We start from the raw sequence: 24,771 nt of genomic DNA on the forward strand, positions 1-24,771 counted from the left end.
TTTCTTTAAAGATACATATCACCATATAGAAAACCAATGAGTGATACTGATTAATAAATAAATGCTTTTTATGTGTAATGAGCACTAACAAATAGGTCGTTTTTTAATTTAGTGCCCTGCATCCAAAACCTGTTCTGGAGGACCGCCTGCCCTGCACATTTTGAATGTCTCTCTAATCAGACACACACAATTTAGTTCGTGCAGTCTCTACTAACGAGCTGATGAGTGGAATCAGGTGTGTTAGATAAGAGAGACAAATACAAAAAGTGCAGGACAGGGGGGCCTCCAGGACAGCTTTGGGAACCACTGAATATTTATTCTTTATGTATGCACGTGATTGAAAGATTAACTGTAAAGTTTTATTTTAAACCATAAAGTATTTTATATCAAAATTACCTCACTGAAAAAAGTGTTTCATTCATCGAATTAAATAAATATAGGGTAATGAGTCACATCTATATTTTTTAATTCGAGCCAAGGAAAAATAAACGACCTGTCCTTAGGCAAAGTTATTTATTTTTCATTGGCTCCAGTTAAAAAAATATATAGATGTGAGTAATTACACAAAAAAATTTCATTGGATGAATGAAACACTTTTTCCAGTGCTGTTTATGCAGGCTTGTTTAGAATTTAAAACAAATGACATTATATTATAAAGATTCCTATAAATTAATATGGAAATCCATTATGCGTTGTATTTAAAAAAAAAATCCACGTATATTTATCTTTCCAGAAAAGGGAGGTGTTGTCAGTTTTATCTATTCGTATCTTATCTTTGAACCTCTTCAGTTTTCTTTTATCTAACTTTAGGGCTGTACCGTGTACCATATGCAATGTTTTCCACTACATGTGATATCGCATGTCTATCTGTCATTTCCAGTAAGAGTTTTGGAATGGTTTTCCTTCACATTTCTAAAACGCCATATAATATATTCAGTAACAAAATCATACTGTGCCAAACACATTTATTTATGGCCTAATGAGTTAGTGAGGTCCATTCCTCTGTTTGATTGGCCGAGTGGACGTTTTACCGGATCACAGATCGCTTGTCTGTGTTCGTGGGCACTTCACGAGCGGTAGTGGGGTTTACCTGCAGCACGGAGCTGAATATCAACACAGAAAACACCTGTGTTGACCCCTGCGAAGTTGTATGATGACGCAGATTTCTCTTTCAGGGCAGAGTTGTATGCTTTTTCTTTTAATAACTAACGGGGGTTTGAAGTTAGTGAGCAGGCAGAGAAAAACAGAAAGCCCGGAGTGGAGCTCGAGTGGAGTGATTACATAACGCCTTCGATCTAATTGAACATCGGCATAGACATATTTGCAGACTCAGTAGTTATTTATACTTATGTATTTCCCCACTGCTATAAAATACCTTTAAAGGTTGCCTACTCTACTGCTGTGTTTAGTGGAAATGTTGTGCTCGTTTATGGACTGTATCCCACTAGGACATGCCTTTCAGAGCGATAAACGCTCTCTGAGAGAGAAAGAGAGAGAGAGAGAGAGAGAGAGGAGCATGAGCGCGCATCTGTCTTCTGTCAAACGTGACAGCTGTGTCCACTGCCTCCCTGTGAACGCATCGTACCATGTTTCCACAATGAGCTTCATCAGCCAAGCCGCACGTTGCGTCTCAGGTGTCGAGCGTCAGTTGTGCTGTTTTCTGTCTGTTCTTCTATTTTCGGTTCAGAGTATAAGTCTTATTTCTGGGAGCGCTTTGGTGCGTTACTATTGCGCGCAGCGACATTTCATCTGACGGCGCGAGAGTTTCGAGTCCCAAAACTGCAAGCCATTTGCTTTCATTCAAACGCGCTTTCTTTTTATTTGCATTTCAACTCGGCGACTTTTCACTTTCTCGAGGATCGCACTGGATTTCTGTGTCATTTTTGTTGATTTCCTGGACTATAAAGACTTGTTTCCTTCGCTATGCGTTCGACTTTTAGATTATCTTCGTCTGTCTTGCTCGCTCGTTCTTGAAAAAGAGAGAAAACCAGAATAACAGGGCTCTTGAATCTGTCCACGCGTGAAAATGCCTATACGCCGGGGACACGTCGCTCTCCAGAACACTTATCTGGACACCATCATCAGGAAATTCGACGGCCAAAGTGAGTTTCAAAACTTTTCATTTTCTTCCATTAGGTTGGAAGATATTTTATAGCCCGGAAACATGTAATTTTAGCCTAAAACATTAGATATAGGATTGTTTGTTGATGTAATTTTTTATTGATCATTGGGGGTCATAATGGGTAAAGAGAGTAGCCTACCCATTGGAAGTGTGGAGGTCAGTCATGTAAAGTGGCCTATTGCCTTGAGATTTGATTTGCATTGCACTGTTGATCATCAGGTAAGAGCACAAAACAAAAAAAACAACAAAAAAACGCCTTATTTTATCTACATTATGCAAATGCAGTTGAAAAAAACCCTCATCTTTCATATGGAAAATTGCTAACAACCATCTGTCATCTGTTTTTCCATTCTTTTCTGTATGTGTGCGCCTGCACGCTTGTGTTTATTATCTCGTGCACCTGCCCTGTTTATTTAATGATGTTTCCTGATTTTATGTTTTGGAGAAATGTGTCATCACACATAATTACATAACCTTAAGATCAGTAATATCAGATTTGATCAATCATTAGTTATATAAACATTTCCAAAGTGTAGCTACTATTTGACCACATTTGTCCTGTATGCATGAACGTTCACACTCTCTGTTTAAAAGTCTACAGGAGGAAGCATGCAGAGCGTGATTTCACCAAGTACAACATGTTCCTGGAGCAACAGTCCAATCAACCAATCAGAAAAGAGATATTAGTATTCAGGAAATATCTGTTTTAGGCTTACAATCAGGGTTCGGTGCTTCTACACTCTGGTTAATCAGCTATCACTGATTTTAGGAATAAATTATGGGTAGGGTTAGGTTTAGGGGTAGGGATTGGGTTAAGTCTATATTTTTGACAATAATGTTGATCCAGGATCATCAAAATATGTTTATCCAGGAACATGTCTTACTTGGCAAAATCATAGCGACCAATGCATATTAACCCAAGGTTTCAAGTTTTATGTGCAAGAGCTCTTTGACATTATCCAAATCCTAACCTTTACTCACAAGCTAAATTTATCTAGTCTTACTAAACCCAGAACCTGGCCCATGCCTGCTTTATAAGACCCTCAACGAGGGTACTTCCAAATAACAAAGGTTATGTTATCTTAGTAAAAGTTTCTCCATGTTTCATACAACTGTAAATACAGGTTTTTAGCATGGGGCTTCAAAAATGTTACAAATAAGCCAGTGTGTGTTTTTCGGCAAACAGCTGCAAACTAACTTCTAGCTGTGAGGAGGTAACCATAGCAACAGTAGACTGCTCGAGCGCTTTTGATTGGGAGGGTGGTCTGTCCATACATCATAACAGATAGATTAGTATTGTCATTATGTGCCAGTTTGTTATAGGTTTTTAAATCAAAAATATGTGAGATAAATCTTTAGTGTTTTGTTTAAAAAGTCTCACATGAATTGCATTTCATAATTGATGGTGCTATTGGCAACAAATTGCAGTCCTATAATTTCCATTTAATGAAACGAACAGATTTGGTCCTGGAAATTAACTTTACATTTACATATTATACATATTAATTTTTTAAAATTTTAAAAACATCTAGTTATCATTACACCTATTAATCATGGTCTTTGTTCACACTAATCACACACTTTGTATACACTAATCATGAATCCCAGTAGTTGCACACACACTTTTGAACTCTTTGAATTCTTTTATTTGTTTTCTTTAGCCTGCTTTTGCTCTACGTTAGCTGTTATTTGTGAGCACGTCTAATCATTTATGTCATAGTTTCTTCTTCTTCTGGATTAGTTATGTTTGTATTGCTTTTTGCTATGCCTTTTCATCTTTTAAGTACACATGCATGTATATATATGTGAACGTGACCCTGCCGCTCCTCCCTTCACTCCCTATCAGTTAAGGCTAAGTGTCATTTTGTGACTGCTAGGCAACCATCTCGTTTCGTTGTGTTCTGTTCCTGAAGTAAAAAGGCGATAATGAGTTTGATGCAGGGGGGCATTAACGTTTGTGTCACCAAACACAATTATCATTCAGAGATGGAGAAACAGTATTAAAGGGGCCATGAACTGCCTTTGTTTTTTGTTTTATAGGCTACTGTTTATGGTAAACTTATAATGTTATGAAGATTTTTTACATAAAAACTATCATAATTTAGAAGTAATAGGCTATTTTCTGTCCTGTTTTGACCCCCCTCATCATGACGCTCTGTTTGTGTGATGGATTGTAGACTCGCCCACTGCTATGTTGAAATTGTCACATCATTGTCTTTTAGTTTTAGTTTGTATGCCTTGTTTGTAAAGGAATATGTGGTAAAATGAAGTGAACAAAGGACCAAGTTCTTACAGACATGGCACCACACAGTGTCTTGTTGTCTTCGGAGCAATCTCTATTGTTTGGTTTTTGCGACGACCTGCATTTGCCTCTCTCATTATTTACACTAGCCTATGTGTGAATTGGTGGGCGGGGCTAAACAGGCAGTGATGTAGAAGCAGGTGTTGATCTTCTCCTGTGGAGAAATCCGTCGAAACACGGAAGTAAAGCAGCGCCGCCATTACTGCGTGCCTTTGCTGCTGAGGAAGTATCAGAAGTAGCGTGTTGGTCCCGTAGGTGGCTGTAGCAGATGTTAGCTCAAGCTGTATGTGAAGTTTTTTTTATTTAGTTTTTTTAGTACGTATGCTGTCCAGTGATGCCGGGAAGCGTGAGCGTGTTGTGTGGTTGGCGGTTTTAACAACAGCACAAAACTACAGACCAGGAATAAAACCGTTTTTTTGAAATTCACAAACCTTTGTAGCACATTGACTGCCCATGTTCATGGCCATACGGATTACAAACGGATTAGTTCCTGGTCGAGCGGAGGAGTATTTATTGTTTGAATTTCATAATAAAATTGACAGAATCTGAGAGCTGAGTATTTTTTCTTCTATCATAAGTAACCTGCTCTGTCTAGTCTGTCGGTCTCCGTGTCCTCTTTGCTTCTCGATTTTTCTGTGCGTGAGAAAAGGGGTGTGTGGCGTGACAGCACGTGAAAAGCATCAATTGCGTTTGTCTCACATTTTATTGCATTTGTATTAGTTGTTTGAAGAGTAAAAATAAATCTCTGGGTCTTAACGCAATAACAATCGGCAAGTCGGTCGGACTAATAGGGGAAAAAATAATTAATTGGGTCGGTCGGGTTATTGGCAAACAAGAATATTTTTAATGATGGCCTAATAGTTATTTGAAGCTTGTGAAAATATTAGCAACACAGCTGTTAATGACAGTGTTCGGTTTTACTGTTGTCATCAATTAATACATTTCTTAATTACATTACATATTTTTACATTATGTTGTCAATAAATTACCTTTATCAGTAAGTTTTAGTCACTGCCTGACATCATCTACCCAATGTTCCCTTTCACCAGACATTTTCTTTAATGAGCAGGATCCGCTTTCATTGAAATGTCATTAGAGGGCAACGGCAACTGTCACACCGTCAGACTTCGCAGGCACGCAGTAATGGCAGCAGGCAAGATGGCGGCGCCCATAGAGTTTGCGGCGGATTTGTGTATTACATCATAAAGCGGAACATTCCACAAGCTGTCTTTTTGGCAGATTGGCTTCAATATAAGCTGTTTTTAGACTAATGAGAAGGTTTTGAGTTCTGAAACTCTAAATTTTGGTTTCTCAGTTCATGACCCCTTTAAAATTCAGAGATAAAAGAAGGCAGTCTGTGTGTCCTTAAAGGCTTATGCCCTTTAATACATAGAATATTTAATTTGCTGTATTTTCAGTTCAAAGCATAACCTCAAACCAGGTTAAGAGCAAACTGTGTTGCCTTCCATCTGTTGAAGCTGATGTGTGAAGCTCTTGTTGCAAAATATAGCTCCACTGTCAGCAGATTTCCTGTTTAAATAAAAGCAGTTGTTGTAAATACAGAAAATTTGTTGTAGTAATGTAAAAGCAAATTAAGTAGAAGGTAAGAAAAGAAAGTCATAAAACAGACAAAGTATATGGATATGTGTTCAAGTTTTTTTTATTCGTCTTTTAAACCTTGAAACTAGTAACTCTTAATAAGAAAGTTCAGTTACACAAATGTCTTCTTTAGCAGTTGTTTTGTTTGTTAGTTTCAAACATCAAACTTTAAATATATAGTTCACAACCCTCTTGAAAATTGATAATAATAATAAAAATGAATTTGAATGTTTTGGTCAACAAATAATAATATTAATAATAATTTATAATCATCTTCTTCTTCTTCTTCTTCTTATTATTATTATTATACATTTTCAGTAGGGTATTTGTATAACTGAACTTTCTTATTAAGAGCTACTAATTTCCAGGTTTAAAAGATGAAACAAACAAACAAACAAACAAACAATCAAAAAAAAATATAGGCTTGTTCAGTGGCATGTTCCATTTTGACAACTTCACAAAATCACCACCAAAGTAGGGCTACCATAATTTATCACCGGTCTTGAATAGTGATATTAAATTCCTAACTTGTTTCATGTTGTTCACTCGCTTGTAGGGGTGAAACGGATCGCAGTTGCTCATTTGCACTTATTTGCCGATTTAAACATTCAAGCATTATAAAACATTCGCGCACATTCATATCTAGTGAGAGAGCCGTGATTCAGACAATGCGCGTACGCAGAATTGATACCTTTTTCGCGTATCCTTGCTACTTAATGAAGAAAATAAACACAAAATGATATATAAATAATTTTTCTCTGCAAGTATTCTTGTAAACACAGTCGGTTATATCTTAAGTGAACATAAAAAGTGGAGAAATAAATCTCCCTTTGCATCATTATATTGGATCCATGCATTCAGTCCTAAAGGGGCAGCAGCCTGTAAATACCTGCTGTTCCATTAGTGCCATCTGCTGTTAGAGAGTGACATTTGTGTCTCATTCACAAAGCTCAAATCAGACCATTCTGTTTTTGCTTCAAATTTTGAAATTATGCAATCCAAATAATGTATATGTAGCATCTTTTTTGGATAATAATTTGAATGCAGTAGTTGCCTCTGATTTTAAATAGAGGACAGGCAAGGCCTTTCTTTATAAGAATATATTTCTTTTAGTTTTATAAAAAAAAAATTATTCGATTTGGGAGTTTTATTTAACATTTGAATTTCACAAATAAATATGCAGCATTTTGTATGAGAAATAATAAAAAGACACATTTTCATTTATAATTTGTCTTAAATCTCATTTTGTAAAAATAAATAAATATATAAATAAATTGTAAGAAAATTGTGTGGTGTAATCTGGTCCGTGTATCTTTTGGTCATTCGATTTTCTATTTAAAAATGAATAAAGATAAATGAGAAACGGTTTGATTTTCGTTTTTTCGTTTTGTTTAAGAAACGGAAAACGAAAATTTAGCTGGATTTTTCGTATTTTTGTTTGTGGGTAAAAAATGAGATTATGCTTTAATATTTGTTTGAATGTGTGGGCGGCGCTGAAACGCCCCTTTCATCCCTTCTGTACTGCACCGACAAGCGGCAACCGCAAGCTCAGTTCATTTTCACCAGGAGAGAAGCGGCAGACAGCAGAGTTTATTAATCCTGTGAATTCTTTGCTAGTGGTGCTTGCAAGATAAAATAATAATAATAATAATAATAATAATAATTAATTAAATTAATAATAAAATAAAAAATAATATTATATTTTTCCAGCTGCTGCATGTTATTGACAAAGCAGACTTGACAACTTTATTCATAAAACACCATTTGAATTTTACTTTAGCCTGTGATCTACAACGACATGGAATAAAATATAGGCCTACTACTAATGTTTTGCCTACTTATTTTAGGCCATTCATGAAAAAAAAGAAAAAAAGGGAAAAACCCAACCCCACATTTATAATGAAATGTATATTAAAATAAGTTAAGTTTTCCAATTAGCCTACTTTAAATGTTTTAATTATAAGCTATAGGCTACTTAGAATTATGAACTGAATGTCGTCTGATGTAAGAGCCTGGTTCATTTCTGACGTTTCATTGAGTTTTGTAAGGTTTTCATGTTATTTAGGGTGCCTTACGACCCAAACTGATGGAGCTGAATCTCTTTCCTCTTGTTATCGGGATAGAAGCTGTGGATCGGGATCCGCCGATCGGAGAAGTGCAGCAGACTACACTCTACAAGATAAAGCTTCAGTTGCTGTTGTTTGTAGCCTATAGCAAATGAAAACATTTTAGGCTACCTGTGAGGTTTTTCTTAAATAGGCATAGAATAAAATTAGTAGGCTAAAAATCTGCATATTTCATGTCATTGTAGCTCATACAGTAAAATTCAAATGTCACTGAATAAATTAATTCCTGTTTGGTCAAATATATATTTGGTATAGGCTATGTTTGATATATATATATATATATATATATATATATATATATATATATATATATATATATATATATATATATATATATATATATATATATAAAAAGCCTGCAAGCACCACTAGCAAAGAATTCACAGGATTAATAAACTCTGCTGTCTGCCGCTTCTCTCCTGGTGAAAATGAACTGAGCTTGCGGTTGCCGCTTGTCGGTGCAGTACAGAAGGGATGAAAGGGGCGTTTCAGCGCCGCCCACACATTCAAACAAATATTAAAGTTTAATCTCATTTTTTACCCACAAACAAAAATACGAAAAATCCAGCTAAATTTGCGTTTTCCGTTTCTTAAACAAAACGAAAAAACGAAAATCAAACCGTTTCTCATTTATCTGTATTCATTTTTAAATAGAAAATCGAATGACCAAAAGATACACGGACCTGTAATCTGTATTGTGAATTTTGCATCTAAATTTTAGTGATTCATTACATCCCTATATGCTACTAGTTTTTGCTGATCATGCTGATTTGTCCACAGGTAAGTTCAGCCGATGTCTTTTTTAAATTCTGGCTAGTTAAATTCATTTTGGGCTACCAAAATCTGAAGAATACCTGCCAGAAGGGATACCAGCGATTTATAAATTTTGTGAGCCCTTCCATAGACCTACAACATGCCCCTCAAAATGTCTCTGTGTGTTAAATTATCTATTTTCCTCAATAACGGTGGAACTGTTTATTTTAATTCGTTTTTCTTAACCCTTCTTCCCTTAACTGACCAGATCGTAAATTCCTGATCGCCAACGCCCAGGTGAAGAACTGCGGGATCATCTACTGCAATGAGGGCTTCTGTCAGATGTTTGGTTTCTCACGGGCGGAGATCATGCAGCAGTCCTGCATGTGTCAGTTTCTGGTGGGGCCCGGCACTATGAAGAGTGCCCTGGCACAGCTGGCACAGGCCCTGCTCGGGTCAGAGGAGCGCAAGGTGGAGATCCTGTACTACTCTAAGGAAGGTATGCTAGGCTTAGCAAGGATTTCACTCACTTTTTTAATATACATCAAAATGTAGAACTTGATATTTGTGCCGGATGTTTTGATGGGCACGAGCAGATAAAAACTTAGTTTTTTACCCTCTACTTTCACACTGACAGGTACTATTAGTTGTATGAGATAATCTTTTGGCAGTGTGCTGATAATCACATCATTACTATAGCAACCGACGCAAATTCACCAGATACTGATGACACTGTCTGAACGGTGCATTTCATTTCATCAATCATAAACATTGGTATGAACAACCAGATAGGAATTGTGCAGTGTGAATAAAGCCTAAATGGAGTTTGGGTCTATTGAGTACCCATGCAGTCTTTTTCAATAGGAAATGCATCAACACAGGAAAGGAATCTGTGTCTAAAGAGTTTAACATTACAGTTCAAAAGGTTGGTGTTAGTAAGATTTTTTTAATTTAAGAACGTAATTCTTTAATTCACCAAAGATGCATTAAATTGATTTATAAATGTTGTTCTAAAATTTATATTCATGAAAGGATCCTAAAAAAAAAAGTATCACGGTTTCCACAAAAATATTAAGCAGCATAACTATTTTCAACATTGATAAGAAATGTTTTCAGTGTTGATATAAATAAGAAATATGTTTTTTTTTTTTTTTTTAATAAAGCAAATTGGCATATTACAGTTTCTGAAGGATTATGTTACACTGAAGACCGGAGTAACGATGCAATTTATTTAAATAAATTGAAAACATAATATAATATATCACAATAGATTTTTATTCAATTTGATCAAATAATTGCAGCTTTCGTTGATCATAAGAGACTTCTTTCAAAAACATAAAAACATTTTTTACCAGCCCTGAACTTTTTATCTATGTAGAGATGTAGGGATGAGATGTTACCAATAGGACTTGCCTTTCAAGAACTTAGGAACAGGTTTTTATGATGAACTTTTGAATAGTTACCAGCATTTCACTCTGTACACACCTATAGCGACCTTATCTACATGAAGACATTTCTAAAATTAGTAATCTCCATCTGTATCATCACATCGTTGGTGGAGTGGCTTAATACAGAGACCAGCTGAGGCCTGTCTGTCTGCCAGAGCTCTGTTGTCATGTCTTTAGTCTCCTCAGACAGGAAATGATGAATGGAGTCGCTGGCTGCATGTTGCTAAGGCATTGTGTGTACTGTATGTGCGTGTGTAACTCAGATAGAAAGTAGACAGGTGTTCTTTCGGCCCAGGAAACGGTGCACTGATAACATTACCATGACAACAAGACTCACACCCATATCACAATGAGTGCATTGAGATCAGATGCACACATAGGCCAACATTCACACACGCACATGTGCCAGTGTCCCTATCCATTACATATTTTTTTAGTGGATACAGTGTCTTGATCTGTGTCACAGTTGAGCTGGAGACTGAACAACACCTTTGAGTGTGTGTACGTGTGTGTGTGTGTGTGTGTGTGAGGGCAGGGTCTATATTTAGAGTGGTTGATGGCCTGCTTCAGTCAAGAGCTGAGGGGGGTCTGGCTGACTTTAATCATGCTGTTCTTTCTCTGTTTTTTCTGTCCTCCTTCTCCATCACTCTCTCGCTGCTCTGCAGTCTCATTACTTTGGTTTCACGCTCTCTTCTGTCTCCTTTATTGTCTTTCTGTTCATCGTCGTGTCTGGGTTAGAAGTACTACACATAACGTTTTGATTTCTCTTGAGCAGTGTGCCATAAAGAGAGTTTACAGATCATTAAAGCCTCATTGCCAAAGTATAAGTGACCTCTGAATGTTCTCGTGCATCAGTGTGTTTGTCTGTCTGGGAGCTTTGGAGATCACAGAGTTTAAACAATTAGAAATGATCCTCAGGGCTGAAATCACTTTCACATACATGAACCAGGTGTGGATGTTAAAAGACAGAACTACTGTCACCTGAATGAGCAGATTTGCTTTATTTTGAAATAAAACGTTAATCTACACTTCTCTTCAAAAGTTTGGGGTTGGTAAGATTTTTGAAAGAAACCTCTTATGTTCACCAGGGCTGGATTTATTTGATCAAAAAAAAAAAAAAGCATTTATTAGTTTTTTGTTTCTGTTTTTGTAACATTATAAATGTCTTAACTGCAATTGGGTTTTCAATTTAGTGCATCCTCACAAAATAAAAGAAATAATTTCTCACAAAGGGAATGCTTTAACAAGACTGTCCAAAGTACTTCTACAAGGCCAACATACATGCTTAAAAGGAAAGTTTGTGAAGAACCAGAATTTAAAAGGATATTAAGCTATCTTTAATACTCCTTGAGTTACAGGCATGCAAACCTGAGGCAAAAAACAACAACAAAAAGTGCTTTTTTCCATTTCTGAACTGTCACCATTGGCATAAAATGAAACAATGATTGCTAAAGTCAAAAGATTTTACTAACAGACCTACCAATTTATTTTAATTTGAATTTATTTATTGAAAAATAAAATCAAGATGCTGCCAGATTTCTAAAGTTGTTTTTACACCACTGAGAACTGGCTACAAATCTCAGGTGAAAAGTGTCATTATTACTCTGGAGAGTTACTAGTAAATGTACATCTGTGACATTTAATATTCTGGCTTTCTTCTCTATATATGTTTCTTTCAACAGAAAAAATATTAACAAAATCAATCATTTGACTTGGGGACCTCTGGTTGAGTTGACACATAATGACCCAATAAGCCTTTTGGAGAATGGATGGATAAATAGATGTTGTTTTTTCTTTGCTTCTTGTATGCTTAACCTTTTGAATTAAAATGTTTTAAAATGAAATGAGGGTGAAGATGGGGAATGGCATTATGATTTTTATTTCAATTAGTGCTACCCCACTGTGGGGTAATGAAAGCGATCTGTATACTTGAAATTAATTTGAACAGTTTCAGAATGAGTTTTAATAGGCTATGTAATAAATATGGGAAAGTTTCCAAGACCAAACACAAAAATTACACCAAAACTGAAAGTACGTGTTACAGCAACCACTCCTCTATTTAATAGATTTATGTTTCCTCATAATCATAGATTTGAGACCTGCCTGTGTGTGGGAGTGTGTGTGTTTGTGTAAGTGTGAGTGTGTTTGGGCTACTCACAGCCCTCACACTGGTATTTATAACAGCTCTTCATGAAAACTAAACTATACTTGTGATGTATTTTGTACTTAAATGTGTCTCCTTGACATCCCTGTCACTCTCTGTTCATTTTCTTTCTCTTCTGTGTGTGTCTGTGACTTTCAGGGACATGTAGGCCATGCTTGGTTGATGTGGTTCCAGTAAAGAATGAGGAAGGAGTCGTAATCATGTTCATCCTAAACTTCCAGGAGCTTTTAGACTTGTCCATGAAAAAAGGTGGCATCAAACAGCGAATGACAGACAGTTGGCTACGGGCAGGTGCGTGTCCCCCTTTCTCTGTGTGTGGGAGAGATTCTGGCCCTTTCTGTAAAAGCCTTTTAAGGTTAACACATTGACTGCTGTGCTCGGTGTGACGGCCGGTGTGTAGGTGTAGCCAGAGGCAGAGTTTGATAAAGGTGGTGTCAAATTTGGGTTTCAGAGTGTTTTATGTATGTGTGTGTGTGTGTGTGTGTGTGTGTGTCTATGTGTCTATGCCTGGCCCATCATTTCTGTTCACAGTGTTGCTTTAACTTTTATATTAGAAAATTGACATAAATTATTTTGTTTTTAAATATATAAATGATTATTATTATATTATATGTGGACTATATATGGTATAATACAATTTTTAGATTTAATAATTAAAAATGCATATGCATATATTAATAATAAACAAATGAATAGTAATAATAATAATGATTATTAAAATAAATTGACTAGTAATGTATATAATGTTTTTTTGTTATTGTTAACAGTACTTTTTTAGTATTAATATACATAATTCAGTCGTTATTAATTCTAAACTATTTATTTTAAAATAAAATATAAAAATAGAATATATGAAAATGAATAAATATAGTTAATTTTTTAAATTATTATTAGTAGTAGTATGTTTATTTATCCAACAAATCTTTTATCAAATCTTTTTACAAGGCTTTTATCGAAAGTGACACTAAATTTATTACAGGGAGCATCCCCTGTATATCATAATGGTTTCTCCTAGACAGCAGTGTATTTAAATGGAGAGAAAATGTCTTCTCCCCTTATTAGTGTCTTTCCTAATGTTTTAAAAGAGACCTCATCTGTATCACACACCGAGCTCATATTTGTCAGAACCTCTTAGGTTACGGAACCTTATGTTTGTGTATCAGATCAGAAACGTAAGAAGAGGCTGCGAATGCCCTCTCTCCGTGTCAAGCGGCAGCCGTCCATCCCTACGGACCACTTTGAGGGAGTGGTGGTGGACTTCCTACAGGTACATGTGTGCATATGCGAAACACATCCGAGTTCATATTGCCACAGACACATGATCTACAACTCCCCCTCTGTGTGTCCCGCAGCCTCCTTGTGAGGAGGTGGCCCTGAAAGACCTCCAGATGTCTCCAGACAGCTGCTTGAAATCAGAGACTCAGGCCTTGATTCAGCAGACCCCCTCCACATACAGCTTCTCATCCCCACTCACTCGTCCCTCAGACCGGCTAGACCCCAGCGGACCCCCTCTCAAACACAGCCACTCCAGAGAGAGCGTGCACAGCCTTCGGCGGGCCTCCTCGCTGCACGACATCGACGGCATGAGGGACCAGTGGAGCGGTATGAGTGTTTGTGTTTGCACTTCTCTAGCTCCTACTGTAAACAACATACTGTCACAAACATCGACTGTGCGCAAAACTTCATTATTTATACATTATCAGACAGTACCAGGGTAAAAAAGACCTCAAGGCAAGTTTGAATCTAGTGTCGGTGTGACATCCTGCCTTTGTGTGGTCTGCTGGTTGATTGAAAAAATAAAGATGATATCTCATATCACAGATTCACAGTTTGATTTAGGTTTTCAATACAACGTATGAATCTGTTTACCAAGCAATATTCATTATATATACTCTTGTATCTCTAAAACTCACTCACATTTGTTCTGGATTATCAGACGTGACGTAATGGGGATATAAAACACTTAACGTGGGTTAATGTACTAAAAAATACCAAAAGAAAAACCCATTTCTCTCAGACAGTACTTGTAATAAACATTCAATGAAAACAACACCATAATACACTAAAAAAACTTTTTAATAACCCTAACCCTAACCCTAACTTTAAAATTGCAACTAAAAAACACAGAATTTCTCCTAAACCTTAATTTGTCTACACATTTTCATTAATAAAAATCCATTATAAAGTAAGGGCTTGAAATAGAAATATTGTAGGATTAGCTTTTTGGCATAAAATATTCATTAAAAGGAAATTTTAAATTAAAATTTTCTAGGACATTTAGGCACATTTTCATACTGTAAATAAAGAAAACGATATTTTTTCTTCAGCAAGGATGCATCATTGATTGATCTAAAGTGACTGTGTGACAGTAAGTGTTACTGTTTCTGATTATCAAAGAATCCTGAAGAAGTTCATCACATTATTATCAATGTGTTCAGCATTGATAATAATGAGAAATGTTTCTTGAGCGCCTAGAATGATTTTCGAAAGATCATGTTACACTGATGACCAGACTAATGGCTGCTAAAATTCAGATTTTTTTTTTTTTTTTTACATATTAAAATATATTCAAAGAAAACATTATTTTAAATATAATAATATAATATTATATTATAATATAATATAATAATATAGATATAAGAGATATAAAGCCATATTGTGATATATAAACTAGCAATTCAGATATAAGCTTAAAAATAAAACTAAAGCCATAGTTTTGATGGATACCAGCTTCCATACTTTGACTTTCCAATAAGGTGCAAAACATTTGATCTTCCAAAGCCACTGTGTCAGTATATTAACCAGCTTGAAGCTGTTTCCCTAACGGAAAAGATACTTGTCGGCTTAATCCTGTATAAAGCTCTATGCTCTTTGCTGTAACTAAACTCTTCCATTAGCATTGAACAGGAGTAACATTACCGAGTAGAGGATGTGCTTTCAATAGAAATGAAGTGTTACATTTGAATTTATCCTTGACTACATAAGACTGATCAAAACAAATTAGCCTAAAATAGCTAGTATATGAGCTAGTATCCATTTCTAATGGAGTTCATGGAACCACTCCAAAAAAGCAGCACAAAGCATAATGAGCATAACAAAGCGGTTCCTTTGAACATGTTTAATTGTAACATTTAATTCTCTGGAAGTCCAGAAAGAGTCTTGGTAGCTCCCCAGTGAAATGGGCACATGTGGTGGCCTGACAGGCCTATTCCTGTAGCTGTAGTCCTAATCAATGCCTTTGTGTGACTGTGATTTCCCACAGCCGCCCGATGTGCCAGCCGCTATGCATGTGTGTGTGCATGTGCTCTAAATAATTTATCTTGACACAATGTTTCTGTTTGATCCTGGATCCACATAACTGTCCAGAAATATAGATCTAACCCAATCCCTACCCCTAAACCGAACCCTTCCCATAATTTATTCCTAAATTCAGTGTGAAATGATAGCTGCTAAAATGCAGTGATGGAGGCGTGACACTAAACTGTGTGTTTGGTTTGCTGTTTTCTTTTTCAGATCTGAAGCCCAATAACTTGAACTCCACCTCAGACTCTGATTTGATGCGGCACCGTGCTATTGGCCGAATCCCTCAGGTGACGATATCCTTCAGCTCAGACCGTGTCAGACCACCCTCCCCCACCGAGATCGAGATCATAGCACCCAGCAAGATTAAAGACCGCACACAGAACGTCTCTGAAAAGGTCACTCAAGTCACGCAGGTAATATAAAAAGTACTTGACAGTTCATCTACATATTTCATGCAGGTGTATATATACCAGATTCAGGATATTGTTCCTTATCTTTCTGTTCATTTTAGTGAGGCCTTGAGATTTTATATTCTAACTCTATTTATTTATGGCGTTGTCGATATACAGTTTGTGATTTAATAAAAAAAAAATATTAATAATAATTGTAGATTGTAGAAAACTAATTAAGGTAAAAATTAAAGCTTTCAATCAAGTAACATTTTTAATGAAATTAAATACACAATGTGCCAAAAAAAACGTATCTAATTATTTTCCAATTATCATACAGTTTTTGATATTTGCACTACTGTTCAAATTTATGGGGTTGGTAAGATTTTTTTCGAGATTTTTTTTTAAATAAATCTGTTATGCTCACCAAGATTGTATTATTTGCTCAAAAATACAGTAAAACTGTTATATTGGTAAATATTATAACAATGTAAAACAATAGATTGTTTTCTATTTTAATATATTTTCAAATTAATAATTTATTATTAAGTGATTTATTACTGTGATGCAAAGCTGAATTTTCTGCAATGTTGCGCTAATCTTCAGTGTCACATGATCCTTCAGAAATCATTAAGATATGCTGATTTGTTGCTCAAGAAGCATTTCTGGTTTTTTTAAATGTTGAAATGAATGTAACAATCTAATAGAACTCTTTTGTAACAATATACAAACCTTTACTGTCACTTTTGATCATTTTTATGAATCCACACTGAATAAAAAATCTCCAAACTTTTAAACAGTAGCTTATGTCAGTATAGCTGTGAAAAGTTTACAAAATAAAAATAAAGACATTATTATGGCAGAGGAGTAAAAATGTAATAAATATTTTGAGTATTGCATATATTATACACACACACACACACACACAGTGGGTATTGAAAAGAATCACCCCTCTTTAAAATAATCACATTTTGTTGATCTGCAGCCTAAAATGAAGATGGACACAGTTTTTGTTTTATCCAGCTGTATTTACTCAGTGCAACTTCTGACGTCCAGGTGAAAGATATAATACCACCATGTCAGGAAAAAAATTTAACCCAAATTACTGAGTTGGAAAAAGGATCACCCTAATCCTAAAAATAACGCATAAACTAAACCAGGTATAGACAATAACCTTCTCAATGACACAAAAAGACTTTTGACTTTTAACTTTGATCAGCTGTGTTCATTTTGATCAGCTCAGCATGAAAAGTGCTTTCCTGGAGCATTTCAGTCCTTAGTAGTGCAACTGAAGCAATGTTTGACAAGGCACTGTCAAAAGATCTCTGGGATCATGTTGTGGACAGGCACAAGTCAGGAGATGGATAAAAAAAAGAAAGAAAAAAAATCTGAGGCTTTATCAATGCCCAGAGGCACAGTGAAGACTTCATTAAGAATTAAGTATTACACTTATTAAAATGTGGAAGCTGTTTGGGACAACTTAGACCCTCCCTGGATCAGGACGTCGCTAAAACTGGATGAAAGAGCCAGGATGTGGCTCTTCTCCATGCGATATGACAATTGATATGCTGGAAACAAATATCAATATTTTAAATAATAAAATAAGGAGCTCTAAATAGATTTTTCTGCTCTCAGCGTCACTACTTCGTGGCTCCTCGAGGTGGCACTCAAAACGTGAATGAGGGAAACATGAACATAAGTTAAAGCTGCAGTAGGTAACTTTTGTAAAAATATTTTTTTTACATATTTGTTAAACCTGTCATTATGTCCTGACAGTAGAATATGAGACAGATAATCTGTGAAAAAAATCAAGCTCCTCTGGCTCCTCCCAGTGGTCCTTTTGCCATTTGTAGAAACTCCATCGCTCCCGTTAAGAAACAACCAATCAGAGCTGCGGTCCGTAACTTTGTTTGTGTTCAAAATGTAGAAAAATGAACATAATAAGCGAGTACACCATGAATCCATTTTCCAAACCGTGTTTTTGGCTTGTCCTGAATCACTAGGGTGCACCTATAATAAGTGTTTGTATTCGGACTATTTTAGATTGCTTCGGGGGTACCGCGGCGGAGTAACCCAGTACCTTTGTGATTCTTCATAGACATAAACAGAGAGAAGTAGTGTTCTTCCGCAAGACACAAGCAGTTCTGTTTATTAACCGCTAGAGCGTCAAAAGTAACCAACTGCTGCTTTAACTAGCTTAAGAAAAATAGGTTGTTAATAGGATGGTGGACAGAAGTGTGAGTAAAATGATAGATGCCCCAGCCCTGTTTAACTCCAAAGAGTACACGATATGCAAGAACTGCAATATTTGCATGTGCTTTAAAGACTTGCCAATTTAAACATTTCATTTGTGTGCTGTTCTGAGCCTCATGTTGTATCAAACCTGTATTAATTTATTTCTTGTGCTAAACTCAAAAGAAAATATTTAAGGTAACCAAACAGTTGCTGGTCCACACTCTGTGATTTCCCACCCCTATTCCCATTGCACACAAACTTCCCAGATTCTTGAGTGCCCTGTTGTCCCCTCAACTGTATCGTAAAATGGTTCATTACCTCAAAGCACTGCACACTGTTGACATGTTGTGGTCAAAGTTGACAAAAGGTGCCTTTGTGTCCCAGACGTCCCAGCCATTTTTGGACTGTTTTATATAAAAAAATCAATTAGTGCAACGAAAATCATATAAAGGAATAAAAAGTTAAAATGACATTGTACTTGGCCAAAGTACAAATAAATGAGTCAGAGAATAAATTAACGAAAAAAAAATCATGGCTCAAAATAAATTAGTCGGTTGAAGTGCTTATGAGGTGAGCATTAATACAAGCTGAACATGCACAAAACCTTACTTGTAAATATTTATCCATATTCGGATTTTTTCTTATCAAAGAAGTGAATGACACTTGAAACCTGTGCAATGGGTTTGCGTTGTTTGATTTAGAATACAAAGCAGTCACATGGTTGTGTGTGAAAACGAAGCTTTAGAGGTCACAGATCAAGAGGTTATGACAAAACGAATTAAGCTCTGATACAGTGCTTCATTGGGAGATATTTTAGTTTTTTTGACGCAAGCGTCGAAGCCTTGGTGCTGAATGTCACATCACTCCTGTTGTTTGGTAGCTTTACAGTATATCGACCATCGGCCACCCTGCCATCTAAGACATCCGCGTCGGCTGTCACTAAACTGAATCTTTTTAAATGTAGACACAGTCACACACATACGATCTGCACAAGCATCATCAATCCTCATCAGCCAATGAAAAGGTTGGTGACATTATTTACATGATTTACTATTTCGTAACATCTCCGCACAGGTCAGCTAAGTGACCTATATACAGAGACCACTGAGTCCTGTGCCGATGAGGGCAGTGCTTATTTGGTTGTTGTGTAGGGAACGACACATTCTGACACATTTTTCTACCCCCGTGTTCTGTGTGATTATTGCAGTGTACTGTCTATACTGGAATGCCTGCCTATGTGTTCAATTTACTCCACTTTATGTCTTTTACAAAGATTGTGTGGGCCCTTTATACAAGACCAATTCTTTCTATTAATTAGTTGCTTATTAACATGTATATTACTATGATATTAGCTGTTTATTAGTACTTATAAAGCACATATTATTGCCTTATTCTGCATGACAATATTTTAGATCCCTTAATCCACCCCTAAATTTAACAAATACCTTATTAACTATTAATAAGCAGCAAATTAGGAGTTTGTTCATAGTTAATAGTGAACATGTGTTCCTTCTTCTAAAGTGTTACCATATAAAAGCCTGAAAGATGATCGGAACAGTCTGCAATTGACTTCAAAGTTATAGAGATGAAGTAATACAAAGTACGAAAGTACAAAAACGAAGGGTGCAGTACAGCAGAGAGAGAAGAAGAATCAGAAAGACATTGAAAATGACGGAGAGAAAGAGATGGTATTGGTGACGTCTCTCTCCATGGACACACGTGGGAGACTGTGTTGTACTACCAGTGGAAAAATCAATCATGCTGACAAATCTACTGCCAGCTTGCACATTCCTATCATAAAGCCCCTGTGTCTGTCATTAGCTTTTAATGCAGCTTATGACACATTTCCACACAAGAACTGAATGTTTTGCTCCCTTCTTCCTAATTACAACTGAGTAAATGCAGTGTTTTATATATATATTTAATGAAAAGTCTTGATACATTCGATTACGTTCACAAACAATTGTATTCAATTGTATGGACCAAATACACATATGATCACAAATATCTGCTTTTTTGTTCCACAGAAGAAAGTAAGTCATAGAGGTTTAGACTGACATGTATGGCCTCAGATTTGTTGATCCGGCTGTTGTTTCAACTGTATTTTGAGAATATTAACAGCATTCTCATTTGCGTGATCCGTGAGCTGTGTGAATGTGACTGTCACTGTGGATGTGTGTGTGTGTGTGTGTGTGTGTGTGGTTGCTCTCTGCTGCTGACCTTGGCTTCTAGGGCTAATGGAAGTAGAGGGCAGTGGTAGCAGAGGCCAAAGAGACACTGACTGTCCGTTTCTCTACTCGCACACAAACACATCTGTGATAAATCTGCATGCAAACACACTGTCTTTCTCTGACCCTCTCTACTTGCTCTCCTGTTCTCAGTCTGTCTTACTCTTGCTCGCTCTTTGTCTTTCTGTCATTTTATGCTAAAATTCATTCGTTTGTTTGTATAACATTGTTTCTTTTATTTGTATGTTTAGATACAATCCCCATAACCCTCACTCAAACCTTTTCAAATTTTAGCTTTCTTTTAATGCATTTAGTATTTATTAAGCCATTTTGAAGCTGGCGGTGTAAGTAATTAGTGTAAAGCTTGTGTATGACCAGTTGAAGATTTGCTTGATGTTGTGGTATTAAGGCATATGTACAGTCTGTTGTTTAGTATTACATCCTGAGGTAGAGCTGTAACAGGCAGTTCCTGGCTTGATAATTGCACTTCGATTTGACACTGGGCAAGAAGGGAAATGATTATCTGCATTGATCTTTGTCACTACTGATTTGTCTACATAACATGACGTACCTAGTTATGTGACAAGCTGCACTGTTTTTAGTGGACCGGTCTGCAATCTTTGAATGAAGTATGAGGATGAATTACATTGATATTTGGGTTCCTAGAATCACAGATAAATATTAGGGAGGTCATGGAAAAGTCAAGAACAGTTCTCCTCTCTCGTTGTTTCCTGTCTCATGCTGTCCTGTCCATTAAATATAAGGAAAAAAAGCTCCAAAAATATACACTACCACTCAGCAGATTGATGTCGGTAAGAATGTTTATGAAATAAGTCACAAAAGTGTGCTCAAAATGGCTGCTTATATATATATTTGAAGAATAGGATGAAACAATACAAAGTTTATTAAAAGACTCCCCAGTTTATTAAGGATATTCACATTCAAAACTATGCTTAGCACAAACAACAACTGACAACAGAAGAGTGAAACAGAGCAACATAAATACAAGGCAAATCAGGAAACGAATGAATAACACCTGTGATGATTGATTAATGTCCACGACAACCAATAAATCCAAAGGAATTACAGAATGCAGACTAAAAAGTACATGAAAATGAAACTAAAACAACATAATGGTGAAATTGCACCCCCTCCCTTCCAAAAGGTGTGACTTAGTGCCATGACAACAGAGCTAAACAAATGAGGGAGGGATGGTGGGGGCTCTGGAGGAGGACAAGGAGTGGGTGAAGGACAGATGACAGGCTGGAGAGCAGATGGGAATGGCCAGATGAAGGGAGGAGCATTGATAAGTGGTGGATGACGACGAGACCCTAGTGGCAAAGATGGTGAGTGTCCGATGGCACAGACCCAGAGCAGAGCAGAGATGAAAGTCCCCAGCGCCGTCGATGAAGGGAGGAGCCATGGTGGAAGTAATGCTGAAGACACCAGGGGGCCGACTTACAGAGATGAAGCCAGTGGAAGAGAAGCCCCAGGGCAGAGACGGAGAGCCAAATTGCCAGGGTGACATCAATGGTCCTGAGGGCCAAGGCGGAGTCGGGGACCCGGGAGATTGTAGCGAAGCCTGAGCGAGTGAGGACCAAGGTGGAGACGGAGAATAGGAGGAGCCTACTGGAGCCATCGGGTGGAGGGATGAGGTGAAACTGGAGGACGACGACTGATCAAGGTGGAGCCAGTGGGTTGATGGGCCAAGGTGGAATCCAGGCCTTGGAGCCTGGAGGTAAAGACGGGATCTTCACTCCAAGGCAGTGCTGGAGACTGGAAGACCTGCAGCGAGACAAAGCTCCAGGATGGCACTGACTGAGGGTGAGCTGAGGGGCAATGGTAATTAGCCCCGATCCGGAACAGTGACTTTATGATCTCATCGTCAAAAGGACTGGTGACAGCAGGAAGCAAGCAGATGTCTTTGGTTTGGAAAATTAAGAAAGTTCCAGTTCTCACAAGCAATAGCGGCGAATTGAGCAGAATAATCTATTTAGTTGGTCGGTTGTTCCATAACATATAGTTCGAAGGAAGGTGAAGAATAGGATGAAACAATGTGAAGTTTAATTAATGACTCATTCACATTGGAAACAGTGTGCATAGCACAAACAACAACCGACAACAGAAGAGTGAAGCAGAGCAACATAAATACATGGCAAGTGAGGGAACTAATGACTAACACCTGTGATAATTTATGAACATCCGTGACAACAAACGAGAAGCTGGAATCTGAAATCGAGGAACACAGGAATTACCGAATATAAAATAAGTACTGACTCCAAAGGTTAATTATGAAGGATGGGAAATTATGAAAAGGGTGTTGTCATGCACACTAAGTAAAACTGCTAAAAAAGAAATCATCTGTAATTTCTCTAATAATTATGCAGGTTTCTGCAGTAAATATGCAGAATAATCTGAATAATTACGCCTGTGACATATGCAGGCCACAGTGCAGCTACATAGTGAAAATGTCGTGAATCCAAGAATATCAGAGCCAAGCATATAAAGTATAGATAACAGTAACAGTGTTCAACACATGAGCATTATTTACAGTCTCCACCAATTCACTTTCTTTAAACAGTTTCTTTACTGAACTGGAGATTTTCGTTATTTTACTATTACTTGTTTAACACTAGATATTATAGTTAATAATAGTAATTTAAAAAAAGGTTCTTTTGTCAGTTTACAGAAATATGTTTTGTAGTATTGTTAATTCACTGTGTATGTGATAAAAGGATTTCACACACTACATGTAATGTAACTAATGTAACATGATAAAAGGCACACAAAATGATAGTCATACAGTGTGAGAAGTGCATCTCTTGCAGTGCATGCATCAGATCCATATTCTGTCTACATAGTCTAATCATTTCACAAATGGGATGGCCGTGTCCATTCCACACCTTTATCAGTATGCGTGTGCATGTGTGTGTTTGTGTGCGTGCGTGAGGGAAAAGAGCGAGTGTGAAAGGGCGGTGTTTCCCCGTGTCAGTGCTCTGTGTGTCTGTCTCAGCACGGCTCAGAGAATGCCACCATGAGCTTGAAAGAGAAACTTAAGCCTGTGAGTACCATCCTTGTCTTGACCTCTATTTATCTCCTCTTCATCTGCTCTCTCTTTTCTTACCTTTGCTGCTTTGTTTCTCCTTCACTCTGTTTGATTTTCACCTCTCACACCTGGTTAGGAAAAAAAATAGGTCAGGACCAGGATGGATTTGACTGACAGCTGATGCCACCCACATAGATCAGTGTTAATAGTGTTGTTTCAGTGTCAGACTCTGTTGACGTTTTCTGACTTGTGAGACATATGCAAACCGAGACGTGTTTTTGCCTGAGGTCACATCCCTTTATTTTGTCTTTATTTCTTTGTTTTGTCTTGCTGCCGTTCACCATGTGTTTGTTTTATTTGTGGTAGTGGTGTGTAACTACATGTCTTTATTTGACTTTTGTTTGTTTTTCCATGCTTGTCTTTTATTCCCATTTTACTATGTGTTTGTTTTATTTGTTATGGTTGCATTAACATGTTTTGTTTTGTTCTTTTTTTGTTGTTTTCTCTTATCGCCCCTCCTTTTTTTTTGTTTAGTCTATTTTATAAGCATTTGAACACATCCTTCCAAGCACCATGCTTTTGTTTTGCATTGTGAAGTGCAATGTTGCGTGTTAAAAGCTGTTTTTTCAGAGAGTGGTGGATTTTTAATTTTTTTTTTATTTAGAAACAACATATAGTATTGTCATGGAAATGTTACACTGACCTTAGCCTTACAAGATAAAGCTGTTGGTGAAGTTTTGCACAGTGCATGTTTTAATTATGTGTATCTTTGTCTGTGTGTGTGTCGCTGAGTTTGTGACTGTAGTCAGCGTGCAGACAGTGAGAATGGATTTGCCAGGTTCCATCATTATGAAACGGAGTGTTAGATTATATCAATAAGCACAGATATCTCGCTCCAGTGAATTCGTGTGTGTGCATGTGAGCGCCTTCTGTCATCAGGAGCTCTCCAGCACATGGATTTGAATGTGTGCTCACACAGTGGATTTGTGTGTGTGTTCACAGACACGGGCAGACTGATAAGAAAGGACTGTGACTTCACATGATTAGTAAATGTTG

The 24,771-nt window shown here is 36.9% G+C and overlaps 1 protein-coding gene across 1 annotated transcript in view; it reads left to right on the forward strand.

The window, feature by feature from the left end:
* Window positions 1-1,487: 1,487 nt before the first annotated feature.
* Window positions 1,488-24,771, forward strand: part of kcnh6a (potassium voltage-gated channel, subfamily H (eag-related), member 6a) — a 40,042-nt gene continuing 16,758 nt past the window's right edge. Inside the window, exons 1-6 of the mRNA XM_026206896.1 lie at window positions 1,488-2,102; window positions 9,171-9,401; window positions 12,653-12,805; window positions 13,678-13,781; window positions 13,867-14,116; window positions 16,028-16,230. Coding sequence (XP_026062681.1) covers window positions 2,027-2,102; window positions 9,171-9,401; window positions 12,653-12,805; window positions 13,678-13,781; window positions 13,867-14,116; window positions 16,028-16,230 — 1,017 coding nt within the window. The 5' untranslated portion in view covers window positions 1,488-2,026. The remainder of the gene's footprint in view (window positions 2,103-9,170; window positions 9,402-12,652; window positions 12,806-13,677; window positions 13,782-13,866; window positions 14,117-16,027; window positions 16,231-24,771) is intronic.

Source organism: Carassius auratus, chromosome 3, assembly GCF_003368295.1.
Source record: "Carassius auratus strain Wakin chromosome 3, ASM336829v1, whole genome shotgun sequence".
NCBI lineage: Eukaryota > Metazoa > Chordata > Actinopteri > Cypriniformes > Cyprinidae > Carassius > Carassius auratus.